General features: G+C 42.8%; 1 protein-coding gene across 1 annotated transcript in view; it reads left to right on the top strand.

Moving 5' to 3' along the window:
* Positions 1 to 19,096, top strand: part of SEC13 (SEC13 homolog, nuclear pore and COPII coat complex component) — a 43,422-nt gene that overhangs the window by 7,220 nt on the left and 17,106 nt on the right. Inside the window, exons 3-5 of the mRNA XM_045991037.1 lie at positions 3,888 to 4,003; positions 6,854 to 7,005; positions 7,607 to 7,740. Coding sequence (XP_045846993.1) covers positions 3,888 to 4,003; positions 6,854 to 7,005; positions 7,607 to 7,740 — 402 coding nt within the window. The remainder of the gene's footprint in view (positions 1 to 3,887; positions 4,004 to 6,853; positions 7,006 to 7,606; positions 7,741 to 19,096) is intronic.

Genomic DNA, 19,096 nt, shown 5'->3' with positions numbered 1-19,096 from the left:
ATTGAAAGATAAGTTTTTATTGCTATCATGTTGCCTGTGAAGTCTTTGTTTCTGTAGATTGTCTCTGAAAATTTCTGTTTGTCACTCATGGGTTCTTTTATAGAACCCCCCTTAATATTTCTTGTAGTGCCGCCTTGGTGGCCACATAATCTTTTAAACCTTGCTGGTCTTGGAAGGTCTCTATCTCTCCATCCATTCTGAATTTCAGCCTTGCTGGGTAAAATATTCTTGGCTGCATGTTCTTCTCATTTAGTGCCCTGAATATGTCTTGCCAGCCCTTTCTGTCTTGCCAGGTCTCTGTGGACAGGTCTGACGTTATTCTGATGGTCCTTCCTCTGTACTAAGGAATCTCTTCCCCCTAGCTGCCCTTAAAACATCCTCTCTGAATTTCTATCTCATGAATTTTACAATCATGTCTCTTTCTAGACTGTTGATCTTGGAGGGTGTCCTCTTTGCCTCTAGGACATGAAGACTTACTCCATTCCCCAGGTTGGGGAAATTTTCATCTAGTATTTGTTCAGCTATATCTTCTAGTCTTCTTTCTTTCTCCTCCCCCTCAGGGATCCCAATAATTCTGACACTGGAACGTTATTTGGCGTCCTTTATTTCCCTAATTCTGTTTTCATGTGATCTAAGCTGTTTGTTCCAGACCTCCTCCTAATCCTTCTTTTCTATCATTTAGTCTTCTAGATCACTAATTCGAAATTTTGGATCTTCTGCCTCATTTACCCTAGCTGTTAGAGTATTTAGATTAGATTGGATCTCTGCCAGATCAGATCTCACTTCTGCCCTTAAAGATTCTATGTTGCCACTAATGGTCTTCTCCAACCTAGCCGTTGGCTAGGTAATTGTTATCCTGAATTCCATTTCTGACATATTATTTATGTCCATATCCAATACTTCTGTGGCAGAGGGCACAGTCTCTGAATTTTTCCTCTCTTGGATGTTCCTCCTCCTCGTCATTTTGGTGAGAGGTGGTTGAGGGATGTATAGCTGAATACACCCACCATGATCCAGTCAAGGTGCACCTCTCCACTGATGATCTTCTGCCACCATAGAGATCCAGAAGTGTATAATCTTAATCTCAGGCTGATCTCATGGGCGTTCAGAGTGTTCTGGTAGATATTTAGCTCAATTCAGGGGACCAGTTGAAAGAGGGCCTTGTACTTCTCTGCCATCTTGCCTCTCCTCCCGATTGTAAGTATTCCTTTAGCCTTCCCTTACAGACTATAGATGTGGCATTTCTGCTGATCATTCCTGAATCCAGTGTGGCTTTGCACCCTTGAGTCAGGCTGTAGCCTCGGCATACGGTCAGTCTCCCCGCAGTGCCTGCTATGTTGGTAGGGCTATGGCATTCTGGTCACTCTCTGGTGGGAGGAACCTAGGAATGGTTTATAGCTCAAGGCCCTCAGTCTTCAGGCCAATAAAGTAACCTGCTCTGGGGTGGAGGCTAAGCAGGTGTGAAAGTTTGACAATAGTCTTTCCACCTGCCTTCCCCATGCTGCCACTGCTTAACCCCTTCGGAAAGGGGGCTGAAGGAAGGAAGAATGGGAAAATGACTCAGTACAAGGCCAGAGAGCAAGCACAGTGAAAGCCCAAAACAGAGCCAGACAGGACCACCACAGATAGTGGGCCAGGCAAAGCCCTGTGAACCAGAAGTTATTAACTCAGGGTGTTTCCTGAGAGACAAACACGGGGCAGTATCAGAAGACAGGGCTGTGGGAGAAGGTCCACAGGTTAAAGTCTCCAGCAGCAAAGATGCAGACTCTGCTTCATGCAGGGCCAGGCAATCCAGGCAGACTTTGAGCAAGACTCTCTGGTCAGTCAGCTTACAGTATTTCATCTCAGGGCTCCTGTCCATCAGCGGATGCTTTTCATCTTCTGATACGTTGCCTGGTCTCACAGTTGTATATGTTTCCTGAATGCAGTCATTTAACCACATCTTCTTGGAGACAGTGTGGTACCTTGGGTACGAAAATCCAATCTGAGGGGCGCCTGGGTGGCTCAGTGGGTTAAGCCGCTGCCTTCGGCTCAGGTCATGATCTCAGGGTCCTGGGATCGAGTCCCGCATCGGGCTCTCTGCTCAGCAGCGAGCCTGCTTCCCTCTCTCTCTCTCTGCCTGCCTCTCTACTTGTGATCTCTCTCTGTCAAATAAATTTAAAAAATCTTTAAAAAAAAAAAAAAAAAAAAAAAAAAGAAAATCCAATCTGAGACTCCCTAGCCCATTTCTTAACTCTTCTGAGCTAGCCTTGATTTCCTAACAGCTAAAATGGGAAAAATAACGTATATGCTACCTACTTGAGTAGTTTGGGTTTGAGAAACAGATGAGGCAAAATAGCAATGCTGATGTCTGCATGTTCACTGTCAGACCCCATGCCCTACACTTTTCATTCAGTGTCTCATTGAACCTTCATAGCAACCCCTAAAGCAGATGCCACCATCACCTATGGTAATAGCCATAGTGGTAGCCATAATGATGCCACCATTAGCTCCATTTAAAGAGAAGGAAACTGAGGTTCAAGGAAATCAATGTAATTTTTTCTGAACAACAGGTAAGGTCAGGAGATGTATTTAAATCTTTTAAGGACTATCCCCTTCTTCCTCCCGAAGTGTGTGATAGCACTCGGCAGAAGTACCTGAGAAGTCTAAACACTGCTTGCAATGCCTGTCTTCCAAAAAGCCAAGACCTAGAGTAGTGGAGAGGGTTGGCTTCTGAAGAAGAATCAGAATGTTTTTTGTTTTTTTTTTAATATTTTTGTTTTTATTTATTTGACAGAGAGATCACAAGTAGGCAGAGAGGCAGGCAGAGAGAGAGGAAGGGAAGCAGGCTCTCTGCTGAGCAGAGAGCCCGATGCGGGGCTCGATCCCAAGAGCCTGAGACCATGACCTGAGCTGAAGGCAGAGGCTTAACCACTGAGCCAGCCAGGTACCCCCAGAATGTTTTTCTCAGGGAGGTGAGGAAGGAATGTTGAAGCAAACAGAATGACCACTTCTGTTGAAAGGATATTAATTGTTCCTGAATACAGTAAGAATGACGGCTAATAGTTCCTAAAACCCCTAGCGTGAGACAGCTGAAGAAGGTGCTGTCTGTTGGAATAGGCAACAAACAGGAAGGGCCAGGATGTTCAGTGGGACAGCAGGCATTGCAGCTCGGAGGAAAAAGACGAGAGCTGTAGGCAGGGACCAGCCCTAGGTCTGCATGGCCAGTCAGAAACGAGAAGGTTGGTTCATCAGTGGTGGAACTATTGACATTTAAGGCATAGGTGGAGAGTCTGGGGTTCTAGGCATACTACTAGGAAAAGGTCTAGTAAAAATCCAGGAACAAAGGTCCACAAAGGATCTAGGGCCATGGGTGGGGGAAGGAGCCCCAATGTCTGAATAGAACCTTGTGTCCAGGCCAGATGTGCATTGTGAAGGATCTCACTAGGGCTCTACAGGCACTCAGAGGCCACTCCTTTGTGTCACCATCAGCCCTGGGTTCTGGGACTGAGCTGAAACTCCAGGCATCTTCCACAGTATCCTACAGAGCATCAGAACATGGTGGGGCCTGAGGATGGAAGAAGAAAAGGGAGGCTAGCTAGCCATTGTTTTGTCTCCCATACCCACCCTACAGAATAGGATTGGAAACGGCTTCCCTCTCTATGTAAAGTGTCTGAAAGCAGCTAGGATGGGGGGGGGGGGGGGGTTGTCCCTTTCAGAACGACATTCCTGTCAGAGAAATGGAATTTGGAGATGCTAGCTTGTTGCCTGAAAATGATGCTGCTTTGAGGTTAGATTATTATCAGGTAAACTCTGGTCCATACTAGATTCTGTCCTGGTGACTAGGCCACCCCACCTCACCCCACCCTCCCAGCCTGCAGGCTTCTCAAGCTGTCCTCCCTTTGCAGCACGATGCCCAGATGGACTACTATGGCACCCGCCTAGCAACCTGCTCATCAGACAGGTCTGTCAAAATCTTCGATGTGCGAAATGGAGGACAGATTCTCATTGCCGACCTCAGGGGGTGAGTCCAGCCAAGTCTGGGTGAGGTCTCAGAATGATTGGGCTTCTCAGACCCAGATCAGAGGAGCTCCACAGTGCATTTAGCAGAGGGGACACTCCTCCCACCCCCGCCAGTCCCAGCCAGGCTGCTGTCCTCAGCATACACATCAGGCTGATGGATCCAGGAATGAATCCCAACTTTGCTTCCCAAAAACCCACCAGAAGACCTTGGGTAAGAGTCAGTCTACGTAGCTCTCAAAGGCTTTATCTGCTAACCCTCAAAATGGGCAGTTGCTGCCTCCTCCCAGGTAGAGCCTGTTCACAGCATGCTTTTGGTAGCTATTGCTACTTTTATTTATTTATTTTTTTAATATTTTATTTATTTGACAGAAATCACAACTAGGCAGAGAGAGAGGAGGAAGCAGGCTCCCTACGGAGCAGAGAGCCCGATGCGGGACTCGATCCCAGGACCCTGGGATCATGACCTGAGCAGAAGGCAGAGGCTTTAACCCACTGAGCCACCCAGGCGCCCCCTATTGCTGCTTTTAAAAGTGGGAAAGAACTTTTTCGTTGTTGTTGTTGTTTTTAAAGATTTTTTTTTTTTTATTTGACAGAGATCACAAGTAGGCAGAGAGGCAGGCAGAGGGGAGGGGGAAGCAGGCTCCCCACTGAGCAGAGTGCCCAATATGGGGCTCGATCCCAGGACCCTGAGATCATGACCCGAGCCAGAGGCAGAGGCTTAACCCACTGAGCCACCCAGGCACCTGTTGTTGTTTTTTTTAAAGTTTAGCCAACCTGATCTAAAGTGTTACTAAAGGCAGTAATGTAAGAATGATGTTAATGTAATCAAAGAAAGAATAATATTAATGTAAGAATGCATTATTAATTACATAAGTCCTATAATTTTGCCTATTTGCGTGCTTATAGCAGATACTCAGTGAATATTTACAAATGTTTTATTTCCCCTCTCCCTACTAAGATTCTTGAGATCCTGGCTCATTTTTATGGCTACACCTGTACTGTTTTCCCTCAGTTCACTGCCTTCCAAATAAATAGGAGTTCTTAACCTGGAATCCACAGGTTTCCAAGGGTTCTGTGGTTAGAATTCTGGGGCTGGTGAACTAGGGCTGAGAAAAAAATCACATATTTATTGTCAGTGACTCAGATATTTAGCATTTCTTTCAATGATGGATGTAGGCTAGAAGCCACAGTAGTATTCAGAGCATCTGTAACTTTGTTACCAGTAGAAGACACAGCTGTCTTCATATCACATTCCAGTTCTAGCTGTCTCAAAATAGCACTTAGGCTTATCACTACTTTGAAAGGAGAGTGGTTATTGGACCTGCCACTAGAGTTTGTTAGTTAATGTGCTAACAGAAGTACATGTGTCCCTATATAATAAATCCATCTTTAACATTTTACTAAGTGTATTTCATTATAATTGGGTTTCCTTTATAATCCTAGCTGTGTGTGTTGTATCCATTATTCTGCGTAGGGAAGAAAGCCTTCAGCAGACTGCACAGGAGAAATTATGAACCCTGACGAGTAGGAGCTCAGTACAGATTAACTGAATTAAGGCATAACTAAGTAGCCACTTAGGGAAAGGGGTGTCGAAGTTCCCATCTTCCTGAATGTCAAAAATGGAGTGACTAAGGGTCAGATACTGCTTTCCCTGGCTGTGCAGAGAGCTGCCTGCTACTGGCACTGGCAGAAGTGGTCACATCCGCTGTCACTCAGTGCTTTCAGTCCTGTTTTTCTTACACGGAAAAGATGTGCAATATTAGAGGGATAAAAAAAATTCACACCCCTTTCTTTCTTTTTTCTTTTTTTTTGCCTCAGTTAAAACTACGCTAGTTATAGGACATTTTCATCTCCTCACAGTTTCCTTTGTGGCTCCTTTGTGAGGCCTAGGAATTTTCCCAGCCAGAGGGAGGCAGACACTTTGAGTGTCTGCAGCCCTGGGTTGGAGGAGTGAACAGGAACAGCAATACCAGTTGACAGGCATGAATGGTTTTTCCTTTTCTTGTGCCCAGCACTGTTCCAGGCTTTTTACCTGAGTTATCACCTGTATTTCCCCTCCTGAGCACACCAAGAAAGAAGTCTTGCTGATATTTCCATTAGGAGACTAAGCCATAGGAAGGACATGGCCATTGCCTAAAGTCAAATAGTTAGAGTGAATGGGGAGTGAGGGTGAATGATCCTGGGGTGTCACCTCACTGCCCTGTCACTTCTTGTGTGCTTGGTGCCCAGCCCTTGCCTGGACCTGAGAGGTGGCCCCAGTACTGAGCCCAGCCCCAGGTATGTGCTCAAATAAAACTCCAGGTGAATGCATAAAGATCAGAAGCGCAGAGGAGAGGCATGCCCTTGAACAAATTAAAAGAATAGTGGCAAATATGAAACAGATAGTGCCTGCTCAAAAAGTTAACCATCTGGAAGGATAAGTAGCAATTCACTCTACAAATACTTCCTGAGCACTTGTGGGGGCAAACCCTGAATTGATCGGCGCACAGATGAATGAATAGGCTGAGAGGTTTTTCCTGAGGATCGCCGATGTAGGTGGTTCTGGCTGCAATGTGGGTCGAGGTGGAGAGGGTTCTGTCTGGTCAGGAGAGAGAGGCTGTCTTAGAGTCCTGAATTGTTTTCAAAGCCTCTGGGACCTCTGGGCCTCAGGATCTTCAGTGCCCAACAAAGGTCCCTTTTGGCAGTGACTTCCTATAGCTCTCCCTTAAGAAATCCTCAGGCACCTCTGTCCTGAGATACTGTATTTGCCTACCAAGAAAGCCATTCAGTTTGGTGCAAAGTAGTGGGCGGCAGAGCACTGAGGTTCCTGTGACCCATGTATCCATCAGCCTCTGACCCTCTCCCCTTGTAGTCACGAGGGTCCTGTGTGGCAAGTGGCCTGGGCCCACCCCATGTATGGCAACATCCTGGCATCCTGCTCCTATGACCGGAAAGTCATTATCTGGAAGGAGGAGAATGGCACCTGGGAGAAGACGCATGAGCACACAGGACACGACTCCTCAGGTATAGTGAGTGTGGTGGGGGCAGTTGGGTGGGGCTTTGTGCCCTGGCTGACGCTCCCATGCCCTTTCCCTTGTGATGCTCCTTGTTTGTCCCTTGGGTTTGGTTGGCTTTTCTGCTGTCTGTCCACAGCAGACGTAAGGCCCTAAGACCTAAAGCAAGTCTAAAGCAAAATAAGAAAAGGAAAAAAAATGCAGTGAGGTCTTTTTGTGGGTTTTTTATTTTAATTTTATTTATTTTAAGTATTGGCCTTATTCTTAGATTATTGTCTACTCTACTTTTTTTTCCTAGTTTTAGTAATTTATTTTTATTAACATATGATGCAATACTGGTTTCAGGTATGTATTATGATTCACTATTTCTGTCCATTACTCCATGCTTCTCACAGTAAGCATACTCTCGGTCCCCTTTATCTGTTTCACCTCATCCTACCTTTTGTTAAGGTAGACTGTAGTTTACGAAATTACGATTTTCGTAGGTGATGGGTTTTCAGAATCTTCTTATCTTCCTCCTAGTGGTCCCTGCAATTTTATTTTAAAAATATAGTAAAACGGTAAACCTGGGAAATCAAAGTCTGCTAACTATGCCTCCTTCCTTCCTGCAGTAAACTCTGTGTGCTGGGCCCCCCATGACTATGGCCTAATACTGGCCTGTGGGAGCTCAGATGGGGCCATCTCCCTGCTGACATACACCGGGGAGGGCCAGTGGGAAGTGAAGAAGATCAACAACGCTCACACAGTAAGTCCAGACCTTGCCTGTATTTGGAGGGTAGCTCTGCTGCCTTGCTGTGTGTCTCCTGGAGACTCCCTAGAGAGGTGGCAGGAATAGCATCACTACTGTGCAGGGGGCTGGGGAGGGACTGATGCTCAGACATGCTTGGAGGGTCAGTTTCAAGCCTCTTTAGTTCTGAAGCCAGACAGACACTGCATTCAGGGAGGCCGCCTCATTCAGCCCAGGGCAGGGAATTGGCACAGGTTCCTCCTTGAAGGCGCCCAAGTCGGAGAGGGTCAGGGCCTTAGCAAAGTGGCAGCAGCAGCCTGTCTCCCTGCTACCTTTACTATGGGCATCTCAGGTTGACATGCTTGCAGTGGTCATTGGGCCCCCCTAGAATTGAGTGGTGTTATAAAGGGCATCATAGGAATACGGTTCCTTGCACTTACAGTCATTAGATGTTGAAATAGTCAAGAAAGCACCATGGATGGTGCAGGAATATCTCACAGTACTTGAGTCCCCACTGTGTGTCATGTAATCCTCACAAATGTCTATAAATGAAAGAAGAAACTATGAAATGTACAGACTTGCAAGGTAAGTAGTCCTGTTTCTGTTTTATGATGAGACAGATGAGGTTCAGAAAAAGTAAATGACTTAGATAAGGTCCTGTACCGGCATTAGAATTCAGAATCTGTGCTTTCTCACTGGACAACACTTTGAGCTCTGGTGGCCCCAAAAACTTCTGAAACCTACCCAGATGGAAACTTAGTAGCTCCCAAGCTTGACATTATACTTGGGAATCTGAGTGGATCCCCTGAATTTGAGAAATTCACATCTGCTGACTAACTTGTGAAAGTGAATAGGCTGAGAGGCTTCTGGGAAGATTTGGGGGAATGGCATCACAGCTTTTCAGTCTTTCCTCATCTCCGTAAAAACCAGCACAGCAGCTGGATAGCACAACCAAAACCTCAGAAACATTTACAGCAAAACTAGGTAACAAGATATCTCCACAAACTCCAAAATAGAAGCAGAGAGGAATAAACCTGCAACAACCATAAGATTGCACTGTAATGGTATCTGAGCAGGAGGGAGCAACGGGGTGCCTTCTAACGGACTTGAGAAGGGGAGTACTGCCAAAATAGCCCACAAGGCATCACTGGAAAGCATAGCTGGCCAGTTTCGTTTCGTTTTGTTTTTATTTATCTGTCTACCTATCTATCAGAGAGTGAGAGAGAAGCAGGCTCCCTGCTGAGCAAGGGGCCCAATGCGGGACTCGATCCCAGGACCCTGAGATCATGACTGAGCTGAAGGCCAATTCTTTTTTTCTTCTTTTTTTTTTTTCTTAAAGATTTATTTATTTGACAGAGAGAGATCACAAGTAAGCAGAGAAGCAGGCAGAGAGAGAGGAGGAAGCAGGCCCCCCGCTGAGCATAGAGCCCGATGCGGGGCTCGATCCCAGGACCCTGAGATCATGACCTGAGCCGAAGGCAGAGGCTTAACCCACTGAGCCACCCAGGTGCCCCCTGAAGGCCAATTCTTAACCAACTGAGCCACCAAGGTATCCCGTAGCTGGCCAGTTTAAGAACAGCAGCTGAAACTAGGAAAAGTTTGGGCGTTTCTTTTGTTTTTAACCTTTTTTTTTTTTTTTTTTGATACACAATTGTCTTACATAAAATTCACGCTTTTTAAAGTATACAATTCTGTAGGGTTTACTGTAGTCACAAAGTTATGCAACTATCAACTGCTCATTTTCAGAACTTTTTCAACACCCCAGAAAGAATCCTCATTAGCAGTCGGTCTCTATCTCACCGCCTACCTATGCAACCACTAATTTACTTTTTGTCTGTATGGATTTGCCTATTCAGGACATTTTCTCTGAGTAAGATCCTATAACACAGGCATACCTTAGAGCTATTATGGGTTTGGTTCCAGACCACTGAAATGAAAGGAGTCAGAGGAATTTTTTGGTTTCCCAGTGCATATAAAAGTTACATTTACACCGTTTTGTAGTCTTATAGTCATAGAGTCTTATAGTCTCTTAGTGCAGTAATAGCATTCGGTCTAAAAAATAGTGTACATGCCTTAATTAAAATTTACGTTATTGCTGAAAAATACCAAGAATTATCTGAGTGGTCATCAACTTATAATACTGTTTTGCTGGCGGAGGATCTTGCCTCAGTGCTTGGCTGCTGACTGATCATGGTTTTTGAAGGCTGCAGTGGTAATTTCTTAAAATAAGACAGCGCTGAGGTTTCCCACATCAGTGACTCTTCCTTTCACAATTTCTCTGTAGCATACAATGCTGTTTGATAGCATTTTACCCACACTAGAACTTTCAAAATGGGAGTCAGTCCTCCCAAACCCTGCTGCTGCTTTGTTGACTGAAATGTATGTGAGATTTTTTGTTGTCATTTCAACAATCTTTGCAGCATCTTTAGCAGGAGTAGATTGCATCTCAAGAAACCACTTTCTTTGCTCATTGATAAGAAGCAGTTGCTCGGGGCACCTGGGTGGCTCAGTGGGTTAAAGCCTCTGCCTTCGGCTCGGGTCATGATCCCAGGGTCCTGGGATCGAGCCCCACATCGGGCTCTCTGCTCCGCAGGGAGCCTGCTTCCTCCTCTCTCTCTGCCTGCCTCTCTGCCTAGTTGTGATTTCTCTCTGTCAAATAAATAAAATATAAAAAAAAAAAAAAAGGCAGTTGCTCATCTTGTCACAGTTTGATCATGAGATCGCAGCAGTTCAGGCACGTCTTCAGGCTCCACTTCTAATTCCAGTTCCTTTTGCACCCCATCCATAGTTACTTATTTCCTGAAGTCTTGAACCCCTTGGGAGTCCTCCATGAGGGTGTGTTCTTAATGGCATCTGGAATGGTGAATCCTTTCCAGAAGCTTTCACTTTACTTTGCCCAGATCCATCAGAGGAATCACTATGGCAGTTATAACCATATTATAATAACACATAATAAGACTTAAGAGTAGAAATTACTCCTTAATCCATGGAAATTGCTGAGTGCATGTTGTTAGCTGGCATGAAAATGACATTAATCTCGTACATCTCCAACAGAGCTCTTGGGTGACCAAGAGGTGCATTGTCCATGAGCAGTAACAGTTTAAAGGACTCTTTGAGCAACAGGTCTCAACAGTGAGCTTAAAATGTTCAGTAAACCACATTGGAAACAGATGTGCCACCGTTGAGGCTTTGTTGTTCCATTTATAGAGCACAGGCGGAGTAGATATAGCATAATTCTTTTTTTTTTTTTTTTTAAGATTTATTTATTTATTTGACAGAGATCACAAGTAGGCAGAGAGGCAGGCGGCGGGGACGGGGGGAGGCTCCCTGCTGAGCAGAGAGCCGGATGCGGGGCTCCATCCCAGAACCCTGGGATCATGACCTGAGCCAAAGGCAGAGGCTTAACCCACTGAGCCACCCAGGCACCCCAAAATAGCATAATTCTTAAGGGCCCTAGGATTTTCTGCATGATAAATGAGCACTGGCTTCAACTTCACGTCGCCAGCTTCATTAGTCCCTAACAAGAGAGTCAGTCTGTCCTTTGAAGCTTTCAAGTCAGGCAAGTCGTAGATGGCATCTTCCACTAGAAGGCTGTTTCATCTATGTTGAAAATCTGTTGTTTAGTGCAGCCGCCTTCATTCATGATCTCACCAGATCTCCTGGAGCACTTGCTGCAGCTTCTGTATCAGTGCTGGCTGCTTCATTTGCTCTTTTCTGTCATGGAGACGGTGTCTCTCCTTCCCCCTTGTGAACCACCTCTGCCAGCTTCACACTTCTTTTCTGCAGCTTCTGCACCTCTCTTTGCTTTCACAGAATGACAGAGTTAGGACCTTGCTCTCCTTAGCTCTAAGAGAATGGTGTGGCTGGCTGGTAGTATCTTCTCTCCAGACCTCTAAAAAACCTCCATATCAGCATTTAGGTTGTTAGACTTTCTTATCATTTGTGTGTTCACTGGAAGAGCGCTTTTCATTTCCCGCAAGAACTTTTCCTTTGCCTTCACGATTTGGCTGTTCGATGCAAAAGGCCTAGCTTTTTTGGTCTGTCTCAGCTTATGACATATCTTTCTCGCTAAGCTAAATCATTTCTAGCTTTTGATTTAAAGTGAGAGATGTGGTACTCTCCCTTTTACTTGAACACTTAGAGCCCATTGTAGGTTATGAACAGGCCTAATTTCAATATTGTGTTTTAGGGAATAGGGAGACTGAAGGAGAGGGCTGGAGATGGGGGAACGGTCAGTCAGTGGAGCAGTCAGAACACACACATTTATCAAATAAGCTTGCCATTTTATATGGGCATAATTTATGGCAGCCCAAAACAATTGCACTAATAACATCAAAGATTGCTGATCACCATATAATGAATATAATAATGAAAAACTTGAAATATTGTGAGAATTAACAAAATGTGACAAAGTAAGCAAATGCCGTTGGGAAAATGGCATCAATAGACATGTTTGACCCAGGGTTGCCACACACCTTCAGTCTGTAAAAGAGTAACTGAAGTTCAGTGAAGTGAAGCACACTTGAATGGAGTATGCCTGTATATGGCCTTTTGTGACTGGCTTCTTTCACTTAACATGTTTTTAGGCTTCATGTCATAGTATGTATTAGTACTTTATACATTTTTATGGCTGTATGATAGTCTAGCGTGTGAATTTACATATTTTGTTGAGCCATTTATAAGTTAATGGACGTCTTCAGCCATTATGAATAATGCTGCTATGAAGATTCATGTATTTGTATTTGTTTATTTTTTAAGATTTTATTCATTTGTTTATTTGACACAGAGAGAGACAGCAAGAGAGGGAACACAAGCAGTGGAAGGGAACACAAACAGGGGAGGTGGGAGAGGGAGAAACAGGCTACCTGCAAAGCAGGGAGCCCGATGTGGGGCTCGATCCTGGGACCCTGGGATCCTGACCTAAGCCGAAGGCAGATGCTTAACAATTGAGCCACCCCGGTGCCCCTGTGAATGTATGTTTTTCATTTTCTTGGGTATGTACCTTGGAGTGGAATTACTAAGTCAGGGACGCCTGGATGGTTCAGTCAGTTAAGCATCTGCCTTGGGCTCAGGTCATGATCTCAAGGTCCTGGGATCAAGCCCCACATTAGGGTCCCCACTCAGCAGAGGATCTGCTTTTCCCTCTCCTTCTGCCTCCTCCCCCCTGCTCATGTTCTCTCTCTCTCTCTTGAATAAATATTAAAAAAAAAAAAAAATTAGGGGCACCTGGGTGGCTCAGTGGGTTAAGGCCTCTGCCTTCGGCTCAGGTCATGATCCCAATGTCCTGGGATCGAGCCCCGCATCGGGCTCTCTGCTCAGTGGAGAGTCTGCTTCCCTTCCTCTCTCTCTCTCCGCCTGCCTCTCTGCCTACTTGTGATCTCTGTCTGTCAAATAAATAAATAAAATCTTTTAAAAAAAAAATTACTAAGATGGAAAGTCTCTAACTTTTTGAGGTACTACTAAACTTTTCCAAGGTAACTGTACCATTTCACATGGCTTCCAGCAATGTATAAGGGTTTCAGTTTCTCCACATCCTTGCCAACTCTTAACATCTTTTTTTGTTGTCATTCTAGCCATTCAGGTATTTGTGAAGTGGTACTTCATTGTGGCTTCAATTTTTACATTTCTTTAATGACTAATGTTGGGCACATTTTCACATGCTTACTGGCTATCTATATTATATTTGGAGAACTCACCAGGAGGGGTTTTGTACTATATTATACCAGGCGAGTGCAAGCTGCCCAGCCTAAGAAGGATTAAAGCGTCTTGTAGAGATCTGACCCTGATAACCCACTAAGTCTCGCTTCCACGACAGGGCCTCTTGTGAGGAGAAACTGGGAGTGAAATCAACATGGAGCAGGAGGGAGACACAGAAAAAGGAAAGAGAATATAGACCAAAGTCAGGGAGGGGAACAGAGCCAAGAAATCCTGAAAGCAAGTTGTCACATTTGTCAACACATACATTAACAAAAACTTCTTACCTTGAAAGGCATTGTTGAACCTCACTTTGTCAGGAAAACTAATTTCAAATAAAAGTAACAAGAGGGCGCCTGGGTGGCTCAGTTGGTTAAGCGATTGCCTTCGACTCGGGTCATGATCCCGGAGTCCTGGGATCAAATCCTGCATCGGGCTCCCAGCTCCATGGGGAATCTGCTTCTCCCTCTGACCTTCTCCCATCTCATGTTCTCTCTCACTGTCTCCCTCTCACATAAATAAATAAAATCTTAAAAAAAAAAAAAGTAACAGAACAGTATTTGAGGCAAAAGCACATAAAGTTTGACTTACCAAAAAAGGAAGAGAATATAGAAACTGGTTTAGAGGCTGGTGGGCAGCAGCTTACTTCAAAAGTTTCTAATTTAAGAGGGGATGAAGTAATCAGGCTATTAAAATATTTGAGTAATGTACACTCTTCTCAATGTATATAATGTACATTAGAAATTTATAGGAGCTTTAACCTTAACCAGATTCCTTAGTTTTCTGAAGGTTTTAAAGATGTTTCTTAGGGGGAAAAAAATTGTCCAGGAGCAGGGTGGGGAATGGGTGAAATAGATAGTGGGGATTAGGAAGTGCATGATGAGCACTGGGTGATGTACGGAAGTGCTGAATCACTCTGTCGTATACCTGAAACTAAATCTAATCCTGTATGTTAACTAACTAGAATTAAAAACTTAAAATTAGAAAAAAGAATACACAGAATAACCTCTTGAGAAGCAGTGAAAGAAGACATGCCCACAAAACAGAACCAGCTGTCACCCACTATTTGAAATGAAGCTAAGAAACCTTTTTTAAATATTACAAGATGTGAAAAAAATACCATAAGTCAAAATTAGAAAAACTCCAAAATGAGGTGACAGAATTTAGGAAAGAATTAGGAATAAAAAATCATTTCAGAAGTAAAGACTAAATTAGAAGGAATATAAGAACAAATAAATACAGCAGATAATGCCTTAAGAGAAATAAGTTTAAAAAGAGGTTTTTTTTAAGATTTTACTTGAGAGAGAGAGCATAAGCAGGGGGAGAAGGAGAGGGAGAAGCAGACTCCTCACTGAGCAGGGAGCCCAACATGGTGCTTGATCCCAAGACCCTGGCTGGGATCATGTCCTGAGCTGAAGGCAGTTGCTTAAGTGACTGAGCCACCCAGGCAACTCCGGAAAGAGGAAATTTTTTAAAATCCAGAAAATAAAGGTAGGTAAAGAGTTTGAGAAAATGAAGACAGGCAAAGAAGAAACATGAATATGAGGAATTCCTGAAAAAGAAAAAAGAACAAATGATAAAAACTAAAGAAAACTATCTTAAAATTATAAAACAATATTATTTGGAAACTGCATTTTGAGAGAGCATGCCTTGCACTTAAGAATATCAACCCAGAAGGGAGCCTGGTTGGCTCAGTAGAGCGTGTGACTCTTGATCTCAGGGTCATGAGTTCGAGCCTCATGTTGGGCTGGAGCCTACTTCAGAAATAGAATAACTAAATATGTGTGTATGTGTGTGTATATATATATCAACCCAGAATCACCAGCAGAAAAGACATAATTTTAATAAAATTACTGGCCTTAAAACAAAATTCTTTAGTCATCTAGGGGAAAAAAGCCATGGGACTTATAAGGGAAACAGTATTAGACTTTCATCAGATTTCTCAACAGCAATGATCCATGCATAGAAAAAGAAAAATTCACAATATTCAAGGAAAATTTGTGGGCCAAGGATATATAACTAGCAAAACTGACTTTCAAGTTCACACAAAAGATCATGGCAGCTTTAAAAGCCAAACTGGAAATAATCTACATTTTTATCAGCAAGTGAATGGATCACATTGTAGTTTGTCCATAGTATAGAAATGCTCTTGGCAATGAAAAGAAATGACTACTGATACATGTAAGAAGAAGGAATTTTAAAATAATTATACAGAGTGAAAAAAATCAGAGCACCTATTATGAATTCCAATTCTCTAAAATTCTAGAAAAAGCAAACTGTAGTGACAGCAGGTTAGCAAAATTTGGGGTAAAGCAAGGCTTTACCCCAAATGGATATGTTTATTTTTCGTTTGATTTTCATTAAAATATTTTTTATCACCTCTATTTTTTTTATTGAGGTATGATTGACATTCATTCATTCAGATATATAAGTAACGATTCAGTATATCCATTGCAAAATGATCACCACAATAAGTCTAGTTAACCTCTGTCACTATGTACAGTTACCCAAAAAAAGTTTTTCCTTGTAACAAGGACTTTTAAGATGCGCTCTCCTGGCAGCTTTCATATAGGTAATATAGTATTAACTGTAGTCACCAAGCTATATATCGCACCCCTGTGACTTTTTTTATACCTGAAGTTTGTATCTTTTGACTCATTTTACTCATTTACCCCACCCCCGCCCCCCACCTCCAGCAACCACCTGTCTGTTCTTTATGTCTAAAAGCATGGAATTTTTTCTATTCATCCTTTTTCTTTTAAGATTCCACATATAAGTGAGATCATACGGTATTTGTCTTTCTCGACTTGTTTCATTTAGCGTAATGCCCTCAAGGTCCATCCATGTTGAGGTACCAGGGTAGCTCAGTTGGTTAAGTGTCTGCCTTGGGCTCCATCAGGATCCAGGGTCCTGGGATCGAGTCCTGCATTGGGCTCCCTGCTTAGCAGGGAGTCTGCTTCTCCTTCTCCCTTTGCCCCTGCCCCCTGCTCGTGCATGCTCATTTTCTCTCTCTCCCTCCCTCCCTCTCTTTTTCTGTCTCAGATAAAATCTATGGAAGGGGGGTGTCCATGTTGTTGCAGATGGCACAATTTCATTATTTGTGGTTGAGTAATATTCCTGTGTGTGTGTACCACATTTTCTTTTTTTTTTTTTTTAATATTTATTTACCTAACAGAGCTTACAAGTAGGCAGAGAGGCAGGCAGAGAGAGAGAGGAGGAAGCAGGGTCCCTGCTGAGCAGAGAGCCCGATGTGGGTCTCGATCCCAGGACCCTGAGATCATGACCTGAGCCGAAGGCAGAGGCTTTAATCCACTGAGCCACCCAGGTGCCCCCCACATTTTCTTTTTTTATTCTTCTATCAGTGGGCACTTAGGTTGCTTCCATGTCTTAGCTATTATAAATAATGTGCAGGGAACATAGGGGTGCAGATACTGAATTAGTGTTTTTATTTTCTTTAGATAAATACCCAGAAGTAGAATTGCTGGATCATTTGGTATATCTATTCTTAATTTTTTGAGGAACCTCCATACTGTTTTCCATAATGGCTATACCGATTTACACTCCCACCAGCAGTTCATGAGGGTTCCCTTTTTTCCCCATATACTCAGCAACACTTGTTATTTCTTGTCTTTTTGATACTATCATTCTGACTGGTGTGAGGTGATACCTCATTGTGGTTTTGATTGGCATTTGGTTAGTGATGCTGAGCATCTTTTCGTGTGTCTGTTCATCGTCAGTATGTCTTTGGGAAAACGTGTATTCAGGTACTTTGCCCTTTTTTTTTTTTAAGATTTTATTTGTCAGAGAGAATGTACAAGCAGGGGCAACGGGAGGTAGAGGGAGAAGCAGGCTCCATGCTAAACAAGGCGCCCCAATGTGGAACTTGATCCCAGGACCCTGGGATCATGACCTGAGCCAGAGGCAGATGCTTAACCAACTAAGCCACCCAGGCATCCACCTCTCCCCATTTTTAATCAGATGATTTATTTGGGGGTTGAGTTGTCAGAGTTCTTCAGAGTAATGTTGACCCCACGGAATGAATTTGGAAGAATTCATTCCCTTTTTTTTATTTTTGGAATAGTTTGAGAAGGCAGGTGTTCATTCTTTAAATGCTTGGTAGAGTCACCTGAGTGGAGCATGCAACTCTTGATCTCGGGGTTGTGAGTTTGAACCCCACATTGGGTGTAAACGTTACTTAAAATCTTTTTTTAAATAAAAAATAAGTGTTTGGTAGAATTCACCCATGATGCCATCTAGTCCTGGACTTCTGTTGAAGTCTTTTGATTACCAATTCAATTTCATTACTAGTAACCAGTCTGTTCAGATTTTCTGTTTCTTCATTCAGTTTTGGAACACAGTATGTTTCTAGGAGTTCATTTCTTTAGGTGGTTGAATTTGTTGGCATGTAACTTTTCATAGTAATCTCATAATCCTGTGTATTTTCATGGTGTAGGTTGTAATTTCTCCATTTTCATTTTTTATTTGTTTGGAGTCCTGCCTTGATGAGTCTGGCCAAAGATTTATCATTTTTTTTTTTTTTTGTCTTTTGGAAGACAGTGCTCTTTCACTGATCTTTTGTCTTGTTTCAGTCTCTGTTTCTTTTCTGATCTTTATTATTTCCTTCCTTGTACTACTTTTGGGCTTTGTTGTTCTTTTTCTAGTTTCTTTAGATGTAAGGTTAGATTGAGGTTTTTCTTGTTTCTCGAGGTAGACCTGTATCACAATAAATTTCCCTCTTAGAATTCCTTTTGCTGTATCCCACAGATTGTGAACCATTGTGTTTCCATTTTCATTTTTCACCGGGTATCTTTATTTCTTCGATTTCTTCATTGACCCATTGGCTGGTTAGTAGCATGTTTAGTCTCCATGTGTTTATATTTTTTCAACTTTTTAAAATTAATCCCTTTATCATGATGTAATGCCCTTTTTTGTCTCTTCTTATAGTCTTTGTTTTAAAGTCTATTCTTAGGGTGCCTGGGTGGCTCAGTCAGTTAAGCACCCAAGTCTTGATTAGCCCATGTCTTGATCTCAGGATCATGAGTTCAAGCCCCACATTGGGCTCCTCACTGTGCATGGAGCTTTAAAAAAAAAAAAATCTACTCTGTCTGACCTAACCACTGCTACCCCCCAGCTTTTTTCCCCCGCTCCATTTGCTTGGAATATCTTATTCCAATTCCTTTAGTTTGTCTTTATGTGTCTTTAGGTGTGAAGTGAATCTCTTCTAGGCAGCATATAGATGGGTCTTGTTTTTTCATCCAGTCACCCTTTGTCTTTTGATTGGAGCATTTAAACCCTTTACATTTAAAATAATTATTGATAGTATGTACTTAATGCCATTTTTATTAATTGTTCTCTGACTGCTTTGTAGTTCCTCTCTGTTCCTTTTTAATTTTTTTTATGGTTTGATGACTTTCTTTAGTGGTATCCTTGCTTTATGATTACCAGGAGGCTTACCTTTATTTATAACATATTTATAAGTCTCTTTGAAGTTGATAATAACTTTTGCATGAATGCATTTTTACTCTCCACCCACATTTTACTTTTCTGAGGTCAAATTTTACATCTTTTATCTTGTGTATCTTAACTAATTATTGTAGTTATAGTTGTTTTGTTTTTTGTTTATTTTTTTATTTTTTTAAAGATTTTATTTATTTATTTGACAGAGATCACAAGTAGATAG

The sequence above is a fragment of the Meles meles genome, chromosome 20 (assembly GCF_922984935.1).
Source record: "Meles meles chromosome 20, mMelMel3.1 paternal haplotype, whole genome shotgun sequence".
NCBI lineage: Eukaryota > Metazoa > Chordata > Mammalia > Carnivora > Mustelidae > Meles > Meles meles.
This window is presented reverse-complemented; position numbering and strand designations above follow the sequence as displayed.